Below are 24943 nucleotides of genomic sequence, written 5' to 3'. Positions count from 1 at the left end.
ACCACACTCACTAGGTGACACCACAAGCTGCAGTGCAAGGACATGGGAGTATGACAGATCAGCACAGTCCTGCTTCTTCACTTCAAAGACGGGCATAAACATTAACTACTCATTTGTGCACCTCTATTTCTCACCCAGCCAAGAGGACAGCAGCCTTGTGAAGACAGTCAGATGCTGCTCTGGTACCTAATACTGCCAGTAATTTTTATTTTACCTTACAGTATACTTTACAGCAGCTCTGTAATCCATGTGATTCCCAAGACAGAGAACGGCCCCTGCTACCAAGCTGGGCAGAAAGTAAGAGTTGGCAGCAACACTTGGCACCAGAGTCAGGCAAAACATTCTAAGAATCAAGACAATGTGTCAAATTTGCATATGTGAGGGCTGAGAAAAGTTGTAGGCACTTGATGTGTCACAGCTGCTCAGTGAAGCTTCTCCGAGAATTACAGCTGTTTGAATGTCCATAAAGCAGTTGATGGTTGTTTCCAACAGGAAAGTGGCCACTTGCCCACCCAGATGAGGGAAACCAGAACTAGTAGCTGGAAGCAGGACATCTGAAAGTCCAGCACCACTCAATTCTTTAGCTAGTTACTATGGTTTGCTTGTAATGTAGAATAACGTTTTTGATACCTCAGTGTCTCCTCTATGTTATAGAGGCCAGAACAGGGAAGTGTATTGCCTAGAGCTCCAAAAGGAGCACTTATTAAGCCTCAGACTAGAACCCAGGTCTCCCACAGGTAGACAGCCTATAAACTACACGCCAGATCCTTGGTCTCTCCCTTGTCCACCCTTGTAATTCTCCCCAACCATGGTTCTTTATGCAGTTCTTACTGACCTGCCTCCTCCTCACTGCCCCATCACCATTCCAAATGCTGATTATTTAAGACTGTCTCATGACTCCTGTTCTACCAGCCTTTCCCAGAATCTCACATCCTTTTCCTGCCTACTGCCTCCCACTAGCAATGTGCCTTCCAGTGCAAAGCCCACCCCCATAGACTTGGAATTCCTTAATGTCCATTCCATGTTATGCCTCAGTTTTATGGAAGCAATGTCAGCAGCCCTGGGGAAAAGGTTCTCTGAGAGCTTTCCTGGAAAGCAGTTCACTAGCACTGACATAGCAGCAGTGATACCACTTTCTAGCACTCCAAGTCCTGCCACAAGAAAGTAATCTGCTGGTAATACCAAGAACTAAGAAGTCCGCAGACCTGTTGTAACCTGGCATTGTGGAAGGATCCCCATTCTTTCTACAGCCAGGAGAGATGAACAAGCAGTAGGTTTGCCCCTCCTCCCCTCACACATGTAATGCTAACACAAAAGCCAACAGGCTGCAGATATCTTTGTGTTAGGTAGACAGGATGGCTCAGTTATACTCATGTGGATGCAGATGTCTTAAATCTTGGCCAATATAACTTTTGACTTGAGTAGGAAAAACTGTCACCATTTTAAACCCAGACAGGCTAAAAAAAAAAAAAAAGTTTCACAGCACAGTTCCCTCTCTGAGTAACAGTCACCATCTCAAGTCAAGCTGGAGATTGGCATGAGGCTGACACAGAGAGGAACAGAATAAATGCACAGACCAGCAGCAAGAGAAAATTAATTATGAGCCACTGAACAGATTTTGCACACTGTGACTGCCAGAGAAGAATTATCACAGGAAGGTCAGATTCTAAACATGCTCTTTGAACTGAGAGCCCTCCTCTCTCCTCTAGGACTTGTTTGTGCCTATTAGAGCAAATTCTTTCCTCATCCCTTTTCCTGAAGGGTGTGAACTGAGCAGATGATACAATCCAACTTCAGACAGTTGCCTGACAGGTTTTTGTGTCTTCACTTTCTGAGAGGGCATTATGTAATATGGAAAAAAAAAATAGCCAAACCCAGCAGATGCAATGCAAACCAGGAGAGTTTAAGAGCAATCTGAGAGGGGCATTTCTAGAAGTCTACTGCACTGAGAAGGAAGGGAGCAGAGATTCCAACAACTCCAAAGACCATTAGCATCCTCAGCAAGTACAAAGTACACCACCTGACTCTGTCCAACCTGCCTACTCATCCACAAGGTCTTTCAGATACAATTACTGGCAAAATGTGCAGAACTTCCAGCAATATTTAACTATCCCACTGAGAAGCTTCCATAGCAAGCTGGTAGGAAGAATGAGGGCAAAACTACCCACAGACTAGCTGGCTACAGTATACCCTATTATGCAGCCAGGCACAGACCACAATGGCCTTTCAGCTAGTAAGAAAAAACTTTCCTATATGCCAATTCAACATCAGGGAATAGATTCAACACATCACACTGCCCTCAAACAAACAGACTGAGACTGCTGATGAGAAGCAAGCAGCAAATTCAGCGTGCAAGGACAGATGGCATAAGATGTTCTCCAGTCCTTCCTTCCAATTGCTTCACAGGGATTGCCTAGGAAGCTGACAAAGTCTGCACATCTGCATACTCCACATGACCTCTACAGAGATGCCTGGCAGTCATACTCATATCCTTGCCTTCGGAAATGACTTTCACTCATTTCTGTGACTTGCACTCAGACACTTCCATGTATTTCTTATGTAAGCACTTAGATCGTGATGCAATTAACTAAATGACTAGAAAAAAAGAACAGATAAGGAAATCCCCTGAACAGCAAACAGTCAAAGACTGGGCAAACAGTTGTAGGGGCATATCACCCTCTGTGTGTGTGTGCTTGCCTTCCTTTCATTCTTTCCCGTTGCATTTGCTGCTAACCACTGCTGAAGAGTACTGGGCTATAAGGATTCCTGGTCTGTGGCAGCACAGGGGAGATATCTTTATATTCCCCTAAAACAACCAACTCAAGCCAGTTACTGCCTCAGCAGAGCAGAGAGAGGGAGGGAGAAGTCATGATAACTGCACAAGAAGAAAGGCCAAACTTTACCATAAGTGACCATAAGCAGCAAAAAGTTGGCATTGCGGAGCAGGCGGAGGATTGATCGCATGTAGGAATACTCTGCAGCCGGTCTTGATTGGATCGAGGCCTGAGCTTGGCTTGGAGGGTTCGGGGGCTTCTCCTTGAAGACTGAAACCAGACACAAAGTACATCTGTTTGTAATGGTGCAGTTGAGGGGCCTGAGCACACACTGCCACTTGAGGGATGTCAGGGGGCTGGTAGAACCAAGTGTACAAAACACACCATTTTCCTTAAGTTTTGATCTCCATGCATGAACTTATCCAGGAACAGGAAAGAACAGCTCCCTTCCAACAGTAACTCCTGACACCTTCCCAAGGGAAACATCTTGCCTTCAATTAGTTTTTTGTGTACGCAGTGTCCAGCAACACCAAAAGAGTTCTCAGGACTATTAATGTATTTGTCTCTAGGATGACCAGCCAGGTGCAAAAGTGTTATGTGGATTTATAAATGACAAAGCTGAACTGTCCATTGACAAAGGTGGCCTAGTGCTCTGCAGTGGCCAGTGCCCAAGAACAATAACCTTTGCCAGGTTTTATTTCAGGCCAAGCCATCTGCTGCCCCTTACTAGCATTAAAGTAGCATCCAGAAATCCCAGTCACAAGCAATACTGCTGTGCCAGGTGCTAGACAGGCATTTTTGTACCTTGTCTATTCCCTGCCCCACATTATTTGATGTCTACATGCGATTCAGCCACCAGCAACATGAACAAACTGGCAAGAGGAGCCTATCAAAAAAATTGGATGGAACTCAGCAACTAAACTCAGCTCTCCAGTGAGCGTGCCAGTCTTTCATGCAAAAGATCTGGCTTTGACTTCATGTGTTAAGCAGGGAAATTGCACCTCTTGTGTCCTGCTATTGTCCTTCATGCTTTTTTCTCTCCACCCATAACTGGGAACAGTTTGTTCCTGTGATGCAGTATAATCTGCCTCTTTCTACTCTTCAGAGGTAGTCAGGTCCCAGACATAACCCAAGGCCCAGCACTCTGTTTGCAGGGAAGATGACTATGAAACTTGCAAGATTTCTGTTGGGTTTTAAAGGACTTACTTATGCCTGGAATTTATTAGGCAGGCAATGGACCAAACTAACAATTTGGCAGGCTTGCTTACAACCTCCCTTCTACATGTGCTGTTCATCAAGGGTTTGAAGCAGCAAGATATGATATTGCATGACCCTGTCAGCTGCATGGTAGGACACATCCCCAGATGGCCTGCCCAGCCCATTTCCTGGTACACAGGCCCCCGTCACACATTAGCTGGTCTCAGTCCCATCTGGTTTCATGTGCACACTCCCACCTCCTTACCTATGATGACCAGGATGAACAGGGCTGATGCCACACCTGCAGTCATGAAGAACATGATGCTGATGTGGTGGGCCAGCTTCTCCACATCATTCACATTAGGAATCAGAACTGGAGGGATCAGAAAGCCTGCAGCAATGCCAAGCTGAGGAGAGAGAGAGGATAAACAGAGGCATGACATGAAACCAGAACAGTGCCACCATCCTACAGCTCAGTACAGACTCAACTGAGCCTAATCAAATTTCACAACCAAGATGAAAATCTTCTTCACCGCCCAAAAATTAAGAGATAAAAGTCAGATACTCATTGCAATTGGGCCATAAGAGAGGTTTCCCCGCTGCATTTAAAACTGTCAGGATATTCAAAGCAAAGTTTTACAACAGAATTGAGCAGAATGAATACCTAGCTCCATCAAAGCGGTGGTCTTGCCTGCCCTGACCTCCCCCACAAATATATGTTCCTGTTCACACATGCATCCCATTCCTTACCTTGCCCCTGCTCTTGAGCTGGCCTGTTCACTTGGTAATCCAATTTTACTCATTAAAAATGGCAGAAAACAAGACCATCAAAACGAACCACAGTATTTGCTGGGTTAATTAGTTGAACTGATTTATGTTCCAACCACTTAAGAGCAAAGGCCAAGGCACCTGACCTGTCCATGTAACTGAGGTATTAATCTGATTCAGCCAATTTTGATAGTTTCAAATGAGTAGCCTCCCAAGACAAGGCTCACCCTATGACCACCAGAGGAACCTAGAAAAGCATCAAGTTTGAAAGCAAGGGAAGTGCTGATGGCACACATCCTAGATATCGAGGTTGTTTTAGTAATGGAGCTTGTCAACTGTCCCTGGATAAACTGCTTTGAAGTGTACAGAAAGCAAGGACTAAGGAAGACAAAATCTGTGCAGCCCATAAACCTCATGGAAGCATGTCAGCACAGAGCAGAAGACCCAAGAGCCCTGTAACCCATGAGCTTGGACAACTTTCCTAGACTGTCTTCTAGCAAAACCTCCTTGTGCTTATTACATGCTTTCTGTAACACTTCTCTGTGTTTCTAGGATGCTGATAGACTCATTCTGGAAGACTGACTTACTGGTCAAGACAGATCTCAGAACAAATATATTTCAGTTGCCATATTTGGTAGTTAAGCTAAAAATCAGCTTGTGCCCTCCAGCCCCAGAAAACTGTCCACAAAATCCCTACTCCTCCATTCAGCTGGTGTATTTTTGAGACAGCAAGAATGCTTAGGATTCAAACAGAGCTATCTGCTACCCTCAGGCAGCCTATTTAGCTTAAAAACAAGTGACATTCAACCATGTCTGGCCAAACTTCTCCTGTGTTGAACAGTGCCCTCCACTGGGACTTGGAATATCCTGGGTCAGGATCAGCAACAGATATCTACACTAAATTTATTCTTGGTGCTCAGACATCACAGGGAGCTACTGAGAAGAGCCACCAAGAGATTACACATGTGCCCCACCAGTTCAAGGTACTGTCAAGAATAAGAACACTTGAGGTTTGGTTAGATAGACTGAAGACAAACCCAAGCTGTGCCATCCCAGATATCAAGTCAAGGAATGAAAAAGTTTAGGAAGAAACTTGAAAGACCACTAGGGAGGATAAACACCCACATGCCACAGACAGATTCTGACAGGACTAAACTTGCCAGAGCTCAGTTTTGTTCATATATGGCCTTTGCCCAACTTCTCATCATTACAAGTCAGGCTGGCTCTCCTCCTCTGCATTGCCCACTGTCTACAGTGAGGATAACTATCACGTTGCTCAAGCTCTAACCTCCATCAAATTGCATGCTTCCCCTTCCCTACACAAGCCTGTAGCTGCACAGAAAAGGTAATGGCATTAAACACAGAAGCTCACAGAGATCATTGGTAGAGGGCAGAAGCCTGCTTGTCTCGGCAGCACATTTATTTTGCCCTCCTTGTGGCCAAATGCAGGCCTATGCCTCTCGTGTGCCTGGTCAGCCTAGGACACAGACAGCCTGGGCTTCACTCCTATCTCCAGAGCATTTCTAAAGATTTAACCTCTGAAGAAGAGATTCTCAACATTGCTCCTTTCCATTTGAGGGAAGAGTCCTATTGAATCTCATATATCAGGTCTTCCATGTGTCCAGCCTCCACCCATTCCCACCTATGGTTTACAAAACTTACCTTACTGGAAACGGACTCTTTGCCTTACCACTGTTTCATTCTTGGAAGAACTAAGCTGGATTCCTGTGCTAGGTACTTGTTGGCTTCCTTCTCTCTGCAATCACACGCTAGCTACATGAGCTGCTGAACAGCAGCAAAACAACAAGAGAGGAGAGATCCACACTTTATTCTGACCTCTGACATAAATGTCTGCAGTCTTGAGATTCAATCTTTCCCAGTCTCCCTCCAGCTGCTCCTTCCTGAAAAATGGCTTATCTGATATACGTAACAGAGAAAGTATTCAAAGTCTGTGTTGCAAATTGTTTAGAAATCTTTTTCTTTTTCTGGGAGGTTCCACAGTCATCACTTACCCAATGGGTCATGGACTCACACAGGTTCCTTGAACTACTTGTTGCCCTTTCAGAAGAATTTTCCTGAACAACTTTTCTACCATAAATGGATGTTTTGTCCTTTCTCTTCTCCCCCCACCTCCAAAAAAGAAGCAACTTTTATCCATTAGGAGTTCATTATACCTTTGATAAGAATCAGGCAGCAGAATGGACAAAAAATCTTAGCAATAGGAGCTATATTTTATATTTCAGAGCAACTCATGCTAATAATTCTGTGACGATGAGGCCCCTTCACTTGACTAAAACTGAAGATTTCTTGAGCAACACTCATGGACTGGATTTTTCATTCCATTTTTAGCAAAGAAGACAAGCTCTCAACATGATGACTATTACACTGCATATACTTTACCTTTCACAATGAGATTTTTTGCCTAGTTCTCAGCAGGTCAGTGCACACATTACCATCAGACCACAGAAACACGGTAACCAATTAACCAGAAAATTTAAAAGATGCCTTAGAAAGGGAAAAATAACTTCTCTCTCTTCTCCACACCTCACACATCAGGGAAAAGAAAGCAATGTAGAAATAAGGCTAGTTCTGCAAAAGTCTGTGCTACCCTCCTTACAGACACCATCAGTCATAATGCATCATAATGGACTCTCTTCTTTCATCTGCATCTCCAACCTTCATACAGGCAGACAGGTCTCTAGTACCTATAGAGATAAGATTGTTCTCAAATTTTGATACATCACTCAGAATCCTCTCACCCAAAACATCTAGCACTGCTCTGATCTCTGAGGATCTCTCCAGGAGATCAGGCTGCTGGCACTTTATTTTAAAAAGGCTTTGGGGTCATTTTTAAACACACTACCAGGAAAGTCAACAACTACAGCAGAGTGCACTGTTCAGATTCCTTACTCTTTAGAGATTAGTAAAGGATAGAAGGAATGTATTTCCTACCTAAATTTTGCCAAGGACCAGTCACAATAACATCATATTCAATATTCAAGCACAAGAACAGGCAACAAATCCAAGAGCGAGTACTTAAGATGGTATAAATGTACCCAAAGCCTTGAAATAGAAAATTACATGTCTAAGGTTAGCTGCTAAGAGTCTCCTGAAGGAAGATAACCAGTGGTGTATTAGCATAAAAATTGTAAATGAATAATCAGTGGAAGAGTGCAGGAGTGGACCTCCACCTCAAAGAAAACTACAAGTCAGCAACAGGAACATAGAAGCCCTGTAAAATTCCATAAGTAGGTATAAATGTTGACAGAGGGGACCACCAAATCCAGAAGGTCAATTAAAATGTTAAAAGACGGAGAGAGAAATATGCTGCAAAAGCAAAAATATACAACAGTAAGAAATTTTGACAATGCCCTTGCAAGCCAAGTAAGTGTTATGACAGGGACGATGCAGAGACTGCAGTTTTGGATTCCATAAATACTCTTTTCTGAGGAAAACTTATAAGACACAGCAGAATTTGTGATTTAGACCCAGAACAGCAGAGTGTGACTATGATCAATATTATAGAATGGTTCTGCACTAGACTGAAATGCAGCTTCCTTGCAGCAGCAACAAAAAAAAAGGAAACACTCTCCAAAACACTAGAGCAATATATAACTCACAAGAGGAAGCTGTCTAAAAGAAAAGAAGTGTCTTAAATGGAAATGAAGAAGTAAAGCCTAAGAAATCAAATGCTTGCAAGTGGCATTAAGATTGTTCAAAGAGACTGAATCAGAGGCTCACTGTCAGCCTAGAGAATATTAGCAACATATTTTAAAATAAAGGAACCACAAGTAAAAACAAAAATACAAACAAACAAACACCAACAAGAACATAAATCATCCAGCTCTAAAACTGGACATTATTCCTTCAAGCAAAGAAAAATGACAGCAAGCTGGACTAAGCTAAAGTAAAACCATAATTAGGCCAAAAGAGGCACCAGAACAGCTTTACAAGCAAAGTCAAAACTCTTCAAACACAACAAAATCAGGAAACCTGACAGAAAGGTCAAAAGATGATCATTGTGGAAGAACATTCAAGAAAGAGGTCTTGGACCATCATTCATGACATGATGTGTTATGAATGGAAGATGTTACTCAATTTATTTAAATTAATTTCTTCTAAGAGGCATCAGGACCTGCTAGTATTCATCCAGGAGTTCAGAAGAACAAGTCAACAGAAAATCCACACTACTTGCACACAAACATACCAAATGGTCTGTTACCAAATATTCAAATCAGGAATGGAGGAAGAGAAGAGTGATGCTAAATTTTAGGAGGCTCAGCACAAGCAGGAGTCCCATGAAACCCCGAGACCTGCTGGTTTGGCCAAGTGGACAGAAAATGTAGCAATCAAAAGATCTGTGTTTGATAAACACCAACACAACAAGTTTTTCAGACACCTTGATTTCAACATGGTCTTAGCAAGCTCCCAAGCCAAGACTTTGGAGAGTGAGAAGGATACACTCCAGATTTCCTCTGGATTCACCCAGGGAACCCCTTTGAGGAGACGACTGTTCCAGAGCTTTGGGCAACACAGCATCCTCTTCTACTCTTGTCTGGGTATCAAAGCTCTGTCCTAGGCCCTCCCCCCTTTTCTAACTACAGGTGCCCTTCAAACTGTAATGTAACCAAGATATTTCACAAGAGCAGCTGAACTTTCTGACCCTATAATTCATGTATCACAACCTGCAGAGAGCAGACAGCTACCCCCTTCTCACACCCTGTGCCTCCCAACTGCACATTGGCTTCCCAATACTTTGCTATCAGCACAGATCCCAGCTGTTTTTCCATATAAAAGCCTACAGGAGAATTGAAAACACCCAACTGAGGCAGTGTTTAAGCAGAAGCTACCAGCTCCTACACAGTAAACTTTTGTATGAATTGCTGTCCAGAATATGCTTCTTCCATACCACTGACAGCAAAATTAGAACAGCGTATTGAAATCCAGATAGCCAGGAAGCCAATTTACCTATTAGCACAGTTTACATAACTTTTTTGCAGTGTTTTAAGTAAAAAAAAGGAAGTACACAAGTTGTGAAAGGAAAAATTGTAATTGAGCCTTGTGATAAGACAGGGCTTAAGCTCTATTTTACTTTCCACTAATGTGGGAGACAGTTTGTTTTTCCAAACTGCACTTACACAACCAAAGCACATCTGAAAACAAACCAAACTCCCTTCCACATCACACTTCTGCTTCTGTGGCACCATCTCATAATGCTTAATATGATGCAATGCTGTACAGTGAAGACTATTTCCCTGTGCAAGTCATTCAGGGCCTGTCAGCCTTGAATGCACCTTCCCCCAGTCTGCTGGGAAAGAAATGCAACACAGCAAAACAGCAGTAGACAAGAGAGAGAACAAAACAGAGGGGTTTCAGCTCTGACAGCTACTTCAGCTGCTATTGGAATCCTCAGTGAGGATGTGCTTTGGTCAAGGACCTACTCCAGTCACCTTACACAGACAGTTATGGATATCCTGCAGAGCAAGTACTGGAGGTGCTTGCTGTAAGGGAGGCCCTCCCATCAGAAACACTGCAGACATTCATTTAAACCCCCATGTAGAACTTAACCCAAAACCCAACTTCTGTGAGAGAGAAAGGGGAGCTGCCTTTGGTGTATGTCTGGGAAGGGAGCACCAGATGAAATGGGTAAAAAAAGTTCATTTCAGGCTATCATGTCCATTTATAGAAACTGGGGCATTCCTGCAAAAGCTACATTACTATTTGGTCAGCACGCCCTCCCACACTGAGCCACGTCCAGGATCTTGGGAGAATTGGCCACATAGCACTCCTTGAGATCCAAGTGCTATGATCCACCCTGCCCTTTTTTTTTTCAGGGAGAGGAAGGAGACAGGGCTGGAGAATGTCACCCATTAACTACTGTCACTAAAATCTTCTCCATTCTGATAGCTAAAACTGAGAGATACAGGGCCAAGCTGAAGAGCTGTCAGACAGATCACCACCACCTGTCCATATTTCTAACAGGGAATCATTGGAAGGGAAGAGAATCCTCCATCAGAGACAGAGCAGCCCAAGAAGATCTAGAAGTCCACTCAAAGACTGGAAGACAGGGATCCACAGGACATGATACATTTCCACAGTGCTTCTTAGACTTTAAGATGCTGCTTTCCCTGAAGGGTGAAAGGTACAGAAAGGTACAGTTATCAGTGAGGCATCAAACAATGGCACATGCTCAGCACAAACAGCACTGTAGGATCACCAGCTCAAATGTAACGGCCATTCAGATATTGTGGACCCAATTACATGGCAAAATCCATCTCAGCCACTGAGGCAGACTTTTTCCCCCAGTTCAAAACAGAGGAAAAGACCCACCAGGAGTGAGACAGAGACCATTTCCCTGAATTTCATTCACAGCTTATCACCAGGTTTGTCCATTTCAAAAGCCATCACCTAATCACCTCAAGACTGGCACTCCCAGCAGGCTGCAGATACCATCTAAAACCTCAGCCTCAGGCTGTTTCTGTTCTGGAAGCCCTAAATCTCTGAAGTCACGTTGCAGCTACATCAGAACAGGGACAGATCCTAATATCTGTAAGGTGTTCATGATTTTTCCCCTAAAGCAGAGCTTAATATGAGGCTGAAGTTTTCTTTCCTCCCAAATCACATCACTTTTTTCAAGCGTGGCTTAAAGAAAAAAAAAAAAAAAAAGGTAAAATTACTTCAAAAGGATCATTTAACAGGCCCATATACTTACTTACTCCCAAGTCCATCAGCAGCTTGTTTCTTTGTCAAAACAGCAAGAAACAGGAACAAGGTCTCTCTCAACCAACAAAAAACCCAATACTGGTGGCAAAGGAATGCAAATCAAATCCACAAATGTTCTTTGTCTGTGTGCAACAAACACAATTATACACTTCTCTCCATGCTGCGCATGCCCCTTGCCCATCAAGTGACAACAGGGAGATAAACTAGTAAGAGTACATAAAATCCAGGCACAGCAGTTCAGCATGCACCATGGCAGCTGCAGGAGAGAGCTGGCACCTGGCCATAAGACTCCAGCTTATACATTTCAAAATGCCATGAAACCTGAACACCCCCACCACCATGTTAGTTCTGTCATGCCAAAGGACCATTTGCATCCTTATCCCCACACTGCGGAAGAGCAAGTGTGTTAAATGAAGAGGCAAGACCTGCTGCTCCAGCAAGCAAATGCCAGTATCTCAGGAGAGAGTTTCTTCCCACTGCAGTCCCATCACCAGGGAGAATGATGGACTGTCTGCCATCAGCACAGAAGTTTAGAAGCCTGTTTGCTGCAGCCTGTCAGGTCTGAGCCACAGTCCCAAGCAGGGAGACAGCTAGGGAATCAATCCAACAAAATGGTAATAGCATGGCCTTACTCAGACTGCTCTCTCCAGTCAACCTCGTGTGCGGGACTTCACACAGATATCCAGCACCGAGGTGTTCCACAGGGAACACTGCTGATGTAGCAGGCACACTACTACTGACAGTTGTATTTCATAAGCATGACAAACTCCTTCCAATATTAAAATGCATATGAAGAACATTAGTGAACTCTCCATAACACTTCTGCTTCTTTACCCCAGATCTTCAGCATGAGGAAGAGTCCCCATCTAGATTTCTCCTAGTCTTTCAAGCAATGGGAAACCAGTAGTTCTTCAATAACACTAATATATTAATGCCAAAGCATCCAACACTCAAGCTTCATTCTATACCTCCCCACACATGAACTTCCATGACAAGGAAAAAAAAATGGAAAAACACCTACACATCTTCCTGTTAAAATGCAGAAAAGTAAAATGTGATGAAAACAAGCAGTGGGTAAACAAGAGAATGTGATCATATCCACATGTTGAAGATGCTGACACTCTTCTAGAAGCTTGCCAGCACTGATTCAAGAGTGCTCAATCTAACCTGTTTTTACACTTCATATAGCACAGCCAACATACTGCCAGAAATAAGTGAGGAGATTCTGATACCTTACTAGGGATTGTTTGGTTTTTTTTAAAGGGTATTTAATACCTTGGCTGATTAATTCAATGATTTACTCTTCAGGGCTAACTTTAAACTTGAAGGTTACCATCAGTCAGCAAGCAGAGCCAGTGTCCTGAGCAAACATGGCCCCGGCAGACCAAGATGAGCCAGCAGACAGGGTTTTCCTCAGGACAGTGCTGCTGAAGTGCAGTCTGGGGCCAAGAGAGCAAGAGCAGAAAGAGGGCAGGTATAGCAAATAAAGAAGCAGAAATGCTTCCCTGGTTCTTCATGCAGTTGTTTACAATTCTTAATGGAGAGGGAGAACAGTGCTTGGTATTCAATAAAAATAACTAAACTAAGTGGCACAGCAAGGAAAGGAAAGCCATACAGTTGTAGAGAAACGAGCACATGGAATAATTTACCATATTGCAATTATAAAGCCACTGTATTATACCTTTTGCTAACACTCCCTAATATAGTCTTTAACTGAAGTCAGGAAAAATGTATGCCTCTATTTCTCCCTCCTGCCCAACCTCACCAGTAAAGAAAATAGCTAGTTTTCATTCACTGTGATTATGCTTGACTATGGGAATAAATAGGTCTTCCCTACGGAGTATGCTCTGTCATTAGTCACTACCATTTCTGACTTCTCCGATTCTCTAAAAGGAAAGTCTGGGCTTACAAAGTAAAGACTATGTACTGAACTGAGGTCTCATTGTCATGTCAGTTCAACTGCCAGAGCAGTGTGGAGCACCAAAAGGGTAGCCAAAGTTTGTTTTTTGCAACCTTTACACTAAGCCACTCCTTTTGGGATGATGATGACTCCACACAGGCATATAGCACAGCCTGACAGCCTCATTGTTTGGATTTCTACTGCACACTGTTGAGTAACTCCACCTGAATAATTTTTAAAGAGTCTTGACAGCAAAATGCTCAGTTACTTATTTGCTCATGCCAAGTTAGATGCATTCCACTCTAAAGATGCATTTAAAAACACATTAAAACCAGCCCACTAGAAGGGATGATAAGAGCAAAAAGGAAAGCTTAGATGCATTCAAGGAAAGATAAGTATGTTTTCTCTTTCCAAAAGACGTAAAGTGGTCCCCTTAATTCCCTAGTGGTGCTCTGCAAACTACTATTCCTTAAATACCATCTCCAAGCATTCACCTCTTTTTGCCTCAGCAGTATCTAAATAAATACAGAAACACAGGAAGAAGCAGCCTGCATTAGAAGCTACCTGAATTGAAAACCATTCAAATCAGAATGGCAGCCACTCACAGGCTGAATAGTCCAGGGTGGAGCAGACTCACATGCAGAGGAGTACATTGCATCTCAAAGCAAGGGGCACAGGTCCAGCCCAGCACCTAATGCCAGGTTCCTCTTTCTCCTTCTTTGTGTCAGGGCTGCAGAGTCAGGCTCACTTTACTTATACCCCATTGCATCAGTATTGCCTTATTCACTTCATTCGACTGGTATGAGCAGGTGTTCCGGTGCAAGGGTCAAGAAGATATTTCCCTTATCCTTTCAAAGCTGTGTAAAAATTTTTATCTCCTCTGGCTACAATAAAAGACAGTCACAGCTTGAGCAAGTGTGGGCCACTGGCCTCCGGGACCTGCATTCATACAAGAGTGCTCAGGGAGCTGACCTCACACTGGCCTGATGGAACTTTTCTTTTCTTCAAAGCAACTGCTTGTGGAAACTCTGTGCCTACTTTTAAGACATACGAAAGTGCTAAAGTCCTTTTCCTCCAAAGCCCAATGACAATGTTTTTAGCAGACAGCTAACCTCCTTTTTCCCATCTGGTTGGCAGCCAGAAGAGGATATTGCAGTGTCAAGTCCAGATGCAACTCCAGATACAAGATTAGAAGGACACTCTGCCTGAAGCAGTTTCTCAGCACTGTGCTTTCCCCCCCAGACGATTCATAGCGCTACTGAATCACAGCCCTGGACTGGAGATTCACACACAGGAGAAGTGGAAGACACAGGAGAAGAGCCTGAGCCAAAGACCTCTCAAAGCCAGAATCATACCTAACCCCCATCCTGCCCCAAACTTTGTAGATGGAGGTTCCACTCGTCTCTGCCACCACCATCAGCTCTCATGCTAACACCAATGGCATCCTTCCAGATACCAGCTGCATTTTCCAGAGGGAATTTCATGTAAGTTCGTGTTATCCCTGCGGCTGCCCTTCAGGCCACGTGCATCTCTTACCCCTCCCTGCTTTGCTGCCTTAGCACTCCGGATCTCCGGCCAGCCCCACACGCGTGGCCAGCCAGGGTGCAGCTGCCCATTACCTGGTTCCCAAAGACGGCAATGGAGCAGGCGGTGGAGACCTCGTGGGAGCCAAACCAGACCGAGGCGATGCGTGAGGGCATGCCCAGGATGAAGACCTGCGCCAGGCCACAGATGACCTGTCCCAGGACAGTGACGGGGAAGAGGTGCGGCTTCAGGCTGCCCAGCTTCACCCAGGCACCCATGGCATTGAGAGCCGAGCCAGCCAGGGCGATCATGCGCAGGCCCCTCTTGTCCAGCAGCCAGGCGACGGGGAAGAGCAGGGGGATATAGATGAGCATGTAGCTCATGGAAAGCCAGTCGATGGCGAAGGTGCTCACGTCGTAGAAGTTCACGAAGACGTTGCTGATGCTGCCGTACTGGATCCACTGGAAGGCGTTGCACAGGGAGTAGCTGCTGAAGAGCAGCAGCACGACCCAGCGAAGCCGGGACAGCCGTACCTCGGCGACGGCATCACCGACCCCTCCCGCTGCAGTCGACAGACTCGGTGCCCCGACGGGCTCCTGCAACACCATGCCGGCACCGTGGGCCGCGCACGGCACGGCTCGACACGGCTTCCCGCCGGCACCACCTGCCCACACGCCCCGCCCGGCCCCGGCCGGGCTCACTGGCGGCCGCCGCGCGGGGAGGGGCCCCCGGCCCGGCCCGGCCTCCCCGCCCGGCCCCGCCGCGAAGCCGGGGAGGGCTCGGGCTGCCCCGGGGGCCACGGCAGGCCCTCACACCGCCGGAGCGCTTGTGGGGCGGCAGCCCTGGCCCGGGTCCTGCGGGTGCAGAGCCCGCCCCGCAGCAGAGGGGCCGCGACCCTCTCGCCACGGCCGCCCCCCTCCACTGCCCGGCCCCGCCGAGAGGCTCCCCCGGCCTTAGGAGGGCCGGGCGCAGGAGAGGCTTCGGCTGGCGGTGATGAACGGTACGTGGGCTGAGCAGAACTGTGACCTGGGGGAGGCTGTGAGCGAGCGGGCAATGTCCAACGCCGCCAGATATGCCAGGGTGGAGTCCCGAAGGAGGAACCGGTTTGGGTTTCGTTTGGGTTGGCCTCTGATGTTTTTTTTTCACAACATGGCACACTAGAGAGTGAAAATATCCAGTGAAATCAAAATTAAACCATCTCAGCGTCGCTGAAGTAAAAGAGCCAAAAGCAGTGATGTTTCCATTCTCATGGGGAATTCGCAGTTAATGAGTCAGCGCTTGTTTTCCCATTACTTGAGCAACACACCACTGGCAGATGCTTGCCTGGAGATCATTTATGATCTACAGTTCATTTAATTAGCATCATATTACCTGAATTGCATAAACGTTCCTCAGCACAAGGACGCAAGTTTGCTGATGGTGTTTAGCTCTCGTCCAGCATTTAACACACAGGTCAAAATTCATTTTGAAAAATGGGAGGTGTCTTTTGGATGTTGTATTCCTAAAACAAAAGAATACAGAGTATGAAAACGTGAAGTTTCTCGGGCTTGTATTTACTTGATAGCTGCATCATAATGTAGCCTTTTTACATAATTGGTGGAACACTGTCAGAGGTTACTGCTGCTGTCCTCTTGAGTTACCTACTGTCAGGAGCAAAAACAGACAAACAGCCTTTATGTTCTTATTTACCATGAAACCAACAAAACCGCAAAACCAAAAAAGCTTTGCGCAAATTATTCAAGGAGTGCAAATGTCAGTTAAGTGGTTCTTGCTGTATATCCTCACAGAGCTTGTTTCTTGTCACCTGCTTGGGTTTCCTACTCCCAGCAGTGGCCAGAAGCAGAGCTGGAGATGAGCAGAGCCAGTGTAATCTTCCCTATGTACTGTGCTGAAAGTTCCACAGGGCAGAGCTGCAAACCCTCCTACTCTCCTTCCTCAGCCCACAGCTTTGCCAGTGAACTCCCAGCCTCACCTGGGATGCTTCTCACAATGGTACAACATAGTCATAATGTAGTCCTTTTACATAATAAATAAGAAAGGCATATTCAGAAGCAAAAGCCAGAAAAGAGGTTTTCAGTTCTGTTTATTATTAAATTAGGCAACCAAAGTTAACTCGAAGCTCTGCTCTGAGACAACAGAAAAAACAGAGGAATTTGTTGTAACAAATTAGTAATCCAAATGTTATCAGGAATGCAATGAGTGCTGGTGGTGCAGATAGGCAGAGGTGGAATGGAGCAGGAAAAAGACTTATCATGGTTCAACAACTGCTTAGTCTGAAAACTCCAACAATAAAACAGTCAGATAGTACAGAAGATTAACTTCTAGATTGGTAAGATTTGAAAATGTATTTACAGTCCTTTATATATATCCACATTATTATACAGAAATCAAAGTTACACAGAGGTAATCACTATCATTGATTAAAGAGCAGCCGAGAAGCAAAGTCAAGAAAAGAAATGTACAGGAAATTTTTAGGATGGCAATCCCAGTTTGTTCAGAGAACCATCATTTATTATCCCTTTAGCAGTGTAAGGAACAAAATTTGCAGTTGGTTAAGACATTATTGAATTAGTAAAGCCTAAGTTAAATATGTCACCTACATGTTGTATTAAGGTTGAAATTACTTTAGGACTGTAGCTTTAGCTATCTGCAACTGAAACTATTATCACAGTCCATGGCATCTTTAATTTGTAAACTCAGATAAATGCAGGATAATGGAATTAGGTACTGTATGGCAGTCTGCTGTCATAAGGTCTCTGGGCAACAAAGAGGAAGATCAGTGACTGAATGTGGTTTTCAGAAAAAGAACAAGCAGAAAAAGTATAAAGAAAACAAATTACAAGTTGAGGAGATACTGTCACACATCAGGATGACACAGAGAACAGTTAAATTTCTTAATACATGACTAAGAAAAGAACACACACACAATAGACAAATCTTTAGCTATATGGGAGATGACTGAGACACACCTTTGCCTCCTGCCAGCTCTACTCCAAACTGGGGTCAAAACTAGTCTGTCATCCTGAGTTTTGTTTTTGTCCCACCTTCAGCTCCTAAATTCCTCTCAAAAATCATCAGGTTTACTCAGCATCAACATAAGATCTGTAGCAAGTCAGAGCCTTCCAAGCAAGGAGCCATTTGCTCCAGTGTCATAGTCCTGTCAAAAAGTCAAATGGTAAGTCAAGAATGACTAAAACACAGACTCTGCTGAAAATAACACCTGAAATCAGATGCATTAAAGCAGTGCCCAGCCTCTGATGACTGCAGCCTGGCAAGTGAACAAAGCCAGGCAGGGAAGCAACACTGGCTCCTCAAAGCCAAGTCAGACAAGTGTTTTTCATACCTGTAGGCCCACACTTCCTTGAACTCCTGTCCTTGGATTTCAGAGCTGTTTTGTTACTAACTCTGTGAACTATTCAATCACCCCTTTATATAATTTGCCAATTTCTAATTATAAAATACTAAAATAAAACCCCTGCGCTTTGCATTTCCTCCTCTATTGCTGCATCTGTTTCTACTCACATGCCTCTTTCCCTTCTTGAAGCAACAGAGCAGCTGCTTTTGGATTTCCCTCATCACAGCATATTTATATAAAAATTTCTTAGCCATGAAAAATTATTTATATTTCAGGACAACCCCTTGAAGTGGATTTTAAAGCTAGAGGGAAATCTCCTTTACATGGAGATTAACAGAAGTGCTAAAAAGCTTATAGGATCCTAGAGCCAAAAGTATCTGTGAAGATTGGAATGCACTAAATCAGAGGAAGAAGCAGGACCCAAATTAAGTGTAACAGTATAGGCCATCAGGTAGAGCCTAACCTCTGTAATCTTCTTCCCTGCTGATCTCAAGAAGTCCAACACTGACGGTCTTGGAATATATGCTGCCTTTATGACCAATTAGTACATACAGTTCCATTATGTTATGTAAAGCCTTGCAACAAGCTTGGTATTCTCAGAGTCCACCCAAAAAATATAAATGCTAGGGAAGGTGACAGCACTGATAATCCAGATGGCAACAGTCCTCAATGACAAGCAAGGCAATATGAATGCATGAGGATTATGAATGCATTGGGGGTGTACAAAAGGTATTGTAGAAAATTATTGTGGAAAGTATAATTTCTTGGTGTCTTTTCTCTCCACACTGGTTCAGAGATCCAAGGAGTAGGTGAAAAAAGAAGAAAACTGCTAAGGAAAAGTAGGTACTCAGGGATATACGGTGCTTCAATCCATGCAGTTCATTAAGTTCCCTTTAAATGGGAAGTATTTAACCTCAAAGGATCACAGGATGTCCCTTGCTTTCAAACTCTCAGCCTTGTTATTTTTGCCTCTAAATTTGATCATTGCACTTACAAAGCCCAACTAGCTTACCTCTTAAGTGGCTCTATCACCTTTTAACTGATAGCATTTAGGTCTAGAAGAACTGTCAGCAGATATCCCACACAACTTTTCACAACAGACTTTGCAGTAAAGATTACAAGATCTTTGTTAGTGGGGGGAGAAGGGGTTTTTTTTGGTTCAGCACCTAACCTGCTTTAGTGAAGTTCTTCAGAGGTCAGGTAATTGTATCAGAAGACCAAATGACAAGACTCGAATAGCTGGCAGAGCCACTCATTTCGGGGTCACACCTGCTGAGCTGGAGACACAGTGAAGCATGGCCTGGCAGGGCTGCTGCTCTGGACAAAGCCAGTGGTGTTCCCCGATGTTGCAGGGAGCCCTGCAAGCCCTCTGCTGGCACCCAGAGCTTTCTGCATCCCAAGAGCCACCCCAGAATACAGTTCATAAAGGCAATGAATTCCTTTATTGCTGTCATTTAGACACACAATTATTTTGGTACCGTAAACCCCAAAGAATCTTTCCTGTTATATTTTTAGTGTGAAGATCTGGGTACATGAACAGTGGTGGTGAACTCCATTCATAATAGTGCAGCAGGCAACCTCTGCAGCACTCCAGACTTTGCAAAAATTACCTTCCTCTACACAAAACACAATGGCTTAGTTGCACAGTCTAAAATCTCATCTAGAGAAGACTGCAGACCTCAGAACCAGCGAAGCTGTGCAGGAGCTAACTTTGAGCACCAAACCTGTACTGTCCAAAGCTTTAGGCCTTTCAAAAGTACAACTCAGGGAAGGGAAATAATGTTTTGCTCCCCTTCAGCATATTTCATGTGTAGCTCTCACTCTCTGGGGGCTTCAGAGAGGATTCATCATCTGTGTCTATTTTACAGGGGCACAAAGTTACGGTGATTTCTGTGGCCCTGCTAGGGGCAGGATTATTTTCCAGTTTGACACCTTCCAGCCTGGGTTGCAAGAGCAGCTTGTACTTACAACTTCTTTGCAAATCCAATCTCCATGTTCAAAGCCTAGCTTTAACAGAGCAATGGCTTTAATTTAACTGTGTCCAGTTGAGATGTGATGTTTGTGTGCATGAATGATGTAAGTCTGTGAAGAGTAGATGGGGCATGGCTGAAGTGCTAATATTCACAGCTGCCTCCTTGCAGTAAGAAAAAGACACAAAAGTAGTGCACAGGATGGAAAAGCACTTGCACACAAAGTGCCTCAGAGGTGCTGTATTCTGGTTAGTGCACACCCCTCCAGACAGAAGGTGATTATGCTACCTCTGCATGGCCTTCTGCAAATGTATCAACTTGCTCTGCCCCATTCTCTGATCAGGCCGGATGAGAACCAGCTCTAGTCCAAAAACTGTGTAACTGTGGTTAGCCTGCTGTGCTACTTGAGTATCTAAGCCCAGCTCTCAACCTTTGCTTGTGAAAAGCTGTGGAGACATAGGCAGCTGTGAGGAAATTTGTGCATAAGCTTTGTTATTGGAGCAAACCCATCTCACTCCTCTGCTGTGCACCAGGCATGCACATGAGATACGCAGATCTCTTTGTTCAGCTCAGAAAAAAGAAGTGAAAAAAGACCGAGTTAGCCTCAAAACTCAGCCATAGTCTAGATTTCCATGCCCAGTCCAGATCAGGGTCACAGATTAACCCCAAATACCAAAGCTTGAAGTATATAAGCCCTTCTTACTCAGCATCCTCCAGCCTCCATCTCAGTGAGTCATACCAGTTCATGGCAATGACATGAGAAAAAGATTTTAATCTTCTATTACTTGCAGCTGACATTAATTAATAATAAAACAGTGCTGGAAATGTGTATAGCCTCACTGCCGAACTCGGGCATGTCCCTCTTCTTTCTCCCACTCACACTGCAGCAAAAAAAACAGACCTGAAGAAAGTTCTGAGGACCATGGCACCAAACCACTGCTGTTGTGACAGGAGGAAAGTTGATAGTGTCTTAGTAAAAAGCACAGAACTGGTACAAGAGTTGGGGGAAAGGTGTGTTGTCACTGTGTGGATGTGTCTGAGGCAGGATAACTCTCAGGAGCTGGTGTCTGCAACCTCAGCTGCAATAAAATTTATAATCTCATGTTCTAAACCCTAACACACTGATTGTAACCCTGCCCTGGCAAGAAATAAATACATGCTCCCTAACATTTAGTTGGGTAGGGCTTTTGAGTAACCTAAAAAAACTTCATGGATATATATAACTGCCTCACTGCTCAAATCTCTTCCACATCAACAATCAATAAGGTGGCAAAAACACGGCAGAACACAGACAAAGTGAGCACAGGGCTTTCACTCAGAGAAAGTCTTAACCATTTCATGCCATGCTTTGTTTTTTCTCTTCCTGACAGTTTATGATTTATAAAAATACTTTGTCTCTTAGCAGTGATTCCTGATCTTCTTTGATCTCTGTGTTTTGAAGTATTAGCATCCAGACAGCATTTTTGTATGACTAGTGCTGCTTTGTACACTTTGATCATTTCAGGAAGCAGAGAGAGGGCTGCTGCTTTGGTTCAGCACGAAGGAGGTTATCCTCTTGCTGATGCAGGCTGGCAGCTCTAACAGAAGTGAATTCTGAGATAGGATTGGTGAAACAAGTGCGTAAATACTTTGTACCCACAGCGAAATCTGCAGCAGAGCTGCTTCAGCTGTCCCTTGCCAAGCTGGCTCTGCCAAGAGGAGCGCAGGTGCCGGCTGGGAGCGCTCAGCCTTTGCCCAGCAGAGGCCAGCACACGCACGCAGTGTTCGGCAAGCTGTGCTTGCGGGACAGCGCTGGCTCGCTCCTGTCTGGCCTTCTCCGTCTGGAAAAGTCTCTCAGCCTCCTATGAGCCCTTGTTTGAGTGAGGTGTTCAGTGAGGAACTGTAGCGCAGCAGAAACGCGCTGACATCCTACTGGGGCAGGGACAAGCATCCACAGGCTGGGACATCACTCGGTTTATCCAGTTGTGTGCCCAGAAGCATCCCCTTCCCTTGGAGCAGCCAGCAGCTCAGTGCTCCTGAAGGCTGGACATGGCCACATAACACACACAACACTTGAGAAATGCCAGGTGCCAAGGAAATGAAAATTACAGGAATTGCGTTGCTGGGAGGAGCAGGCAATGGAAAGCAGTCAGCACAATGGAAGGCAATGATTGCCCTGGCCACCTCCCTGCACTTTGCTCCTCGTTTAGGCTCATTTGCAGTTCATTTGCGGACAACAGTAAGGGCCACACCAGAGCACGGTCACTTGGCTACTTAGAAATCAAAAGTGTGAGGAGTCTTGAGGAGAGGCCGGGAGCCCGGGAAAGAAAAGCAAGAGTCAGCACCAGTACAGAAGTGAAGGAATCTCCTTACACAGCTGGAACAAGCAGTTTGTGCAGGTCTGCAAATAGCCTTAAGGAAAGTTTTTTTCCTTACGCTGTTTGAAAGGGCAGAAAGGGTATGTCGTCCCTTGCTGCTTGGGTGATAAGGACGTTCTCCCAGGAGAACTACTCTTTATAAGAGAGAGAGACTGCCTCCTAGATACCTCACAATTACAGAAGAAAGCAGAGGTCAAAACCCAAAACCGGCTTGAGCTATGCACAGATCATGTTCTGTGATCAGGTTTTTGCGGGCAAGACGGTGGCAAAGCCAAGTCAGAATGGAAGATGTATCTCCTGGGACCAGCAAACACCAGAATAGCTCGGTTTGGCCAGGATGGTTGAGCGCAACACTGGTAGGAGGCCTTCCAGCTCACAGTCAGCCGTGCAGAGGGAGGGCACATTGATTGCTGATGCCAAGAATATTGCTTAGGTTTTGGAGAGGATGTTGTTGCAAACCCATCTCCCAGTCTCACCACTTGCTGCTTATTTTCATTCTGAGTTGCAGTGATATGTCTGAGACGTTACCAGTGACTGGGTTGAGCAATTCTGCAGGCATTACACAGAACCCCACCCAGCCTGAAGACTTCCACAGCTTTGCAGCAAAAATATTGTCTCCATATGTGTGTGGGCACAGGTGACATACATCACGGTAGGACCTTCTCCATCTGCAGCTAAAACCATGCTTAGCATTTTATAGCCATGAGAAAATAAAAAGGTCGCAGCAAGGGTGGAGATCACTTGCTGTAGCCAACACTGCAAGCTTTGATGGGACTCTGTCTCATCCAGCAGTGAAGAGCATGAGCCTGCAGTGCCCTCCACAGCAAACCACAAGCAAGGTAGCAGTAGCTTTTTTCTCTGACTGTAAACCAGGAAGCATGGGAACATCAGAACCCTAAGGACCAACAAAAGTGAAAGTGAAAAATCTGGGAGAAAATCCACCAGAAGCTGAAGGAGCAGAAGCAGAGCTTCAAAAGACAAGCTCATCTAGAACTGGAGTCAGTTGTCTCTCTCAGGCTTAAAGGGACAAATTTCAGAGAAAAGCACCTTGGAAAGAACCTGTGTAGCCTGTCTGGCTCAAAGAATGGCCTGTGCAAGGAATCAGCAGCTCTGTTTTTGAACCAGTGGTTAGAGTAAAGCCTACTGGTGTGAGCTCTAGCAGAGATGAGTGGTGTAAGACACACTGAAATTGCTCCTGTAGATGTATTCTGCATGTCATATATGCAGAAACCCAGCTCCCTGGCTGGAATAACCACTGTCCTTCCCTAAACGTGCTCATCCCTCATCCCAGAGCCACATAGACAAGGGAGGGCCAGTGCAATCACGCATTGCCTCAGCACTGCTTTTGTAGGGTGGTGACACTCAGGCCAGTGTGCTGACACTAGGCACCTCTGACCACAGTGCTTCCCTTGCTGGCACAGAAACTGGCGGCAGGAGGCTTACGAACCTCTGAAAAGACCATGGCAGGAGAAATCACAGTGCTGCCTGCACCTATCCTGAGGACAGCTTGCTGAGACACACCAGTATTTGGTTATCATCTTGCTAGTGCAAACCAGAGAGAAAACCTGCACAGCAAGGCACATTATAGACTTTACCCAACTGCTCTTGAGGGCTATGATGATGGGCCAAAACCCATCTGGAAATAGGCTGCTTCTCTGTGCGTGCAAGAAGGATATCTACAAATTTAGTCTATTTCCCTCATTTAAAAGCCTACATCAGCAGCACTGCTTATGGTACTCTATGCTGAAAAGATTGCAGCTGATGCTCCTTGAAGATGAGCCACTGTTAGCAACAGAACTGTTGGCAGGTGGGCTTCAACCTTGCGTGTAGAGTGGGGCTGATTAGTGGGCTGCTGGCTGGTGTAGGGTAAGAGACTGCCTGTTGGGGCTGGCTTGTGTTTCCAATAAATCAGACTCAGAAGTACTAATCTACTCCTCTCTGACCTTTCAAGTTTCATCTGTTTCAAAGCATGAGGTAGTACAGCAGCCTTCTGTGGAGCTGTGACTGATACGGGGAGGAAGGGGAAAGAATGTAGGCTGCAGCTACATGCCTTAGCAAGGTACCTTGGAGCAAGAGTCCTGCTTGTCCTGTGCACTCCAGGAAAACCACCAGCTCCCTCCATGCCATGATGCCCCTTCCCAGCTGTGCTGCTGGCCAAACTGAAGGCTCCATCAGCCCACTAAGACCTGCCAGTGAGCTGCCACAACATGGCAGTGCACCTCCACACATGCAAGGGGAGCATGTGGAGGCATAGCCACCAGTAGCAGGGAGCTGAGAGGGTCAGCAGGGACGAGACCTGTGATGCTACGTGGCATGTTATACTCATTAGCCAGGTCCAGCCCTGCAGCAAGGAGGGACCCATCCTCCCCAGGGAC

At 45.1% G+C, this 24943-nt stretch overlaps 1 protein-coding gene across 2 annotated transcripts in view; it reads right to left on the bottom strand.

Annotated features, from left to right (window-relative positions):
• FLVCR2 (FLVCR heme transporter 2) overlaps positions 1 to 15550 on the bottom strand; it is a 33281-nt gene extending 17731 nt beyond the window's left edge. For both annotated transcript variants that reach the window (XR_001522010.2, XM_015629967.2), the window contains exons 1-3: positions 14982 to 15550; positions 4237 to 4378; positions 2904 to 3044 (exon numbers count right to left, since the gene is read on the bottom strand). Coding sequence is in view for 1 of the 2 variants with exons in the window: in XM_015629967.2 (XP_015485453.1) it covers positions 2904 to 3044; positions 4237 to 4378; positions 14982 to 15494 (796 nt within the window). In the remaining variant the exon portion in view is untranslated. The remainder of the gene's footprint in view (positions 1 to 2903; positions 3045 to 4236; positions 4379 to 14981) is intronic.
• Positions 15551 to 24943: the final 9393 nt, after the last annotated feature.

This window comes from Parus major, chromosome 5, assembly GCF_001522545.3.
Source record: "Parus major isolate Abel chromosome 5, Parus_major1.1, whole genome shotgun sequence".
Lineage (NCBI taxonomy): Eukaryota > Metazoa > Chordata > Aves > Passeriformes > Paridae > Parus > Parus major.
The sequence above is the reverse complement of the archived record's forward strand: the minus strand, read 5'-3'. Positions and strand labels throughout refer to the sequence as shown.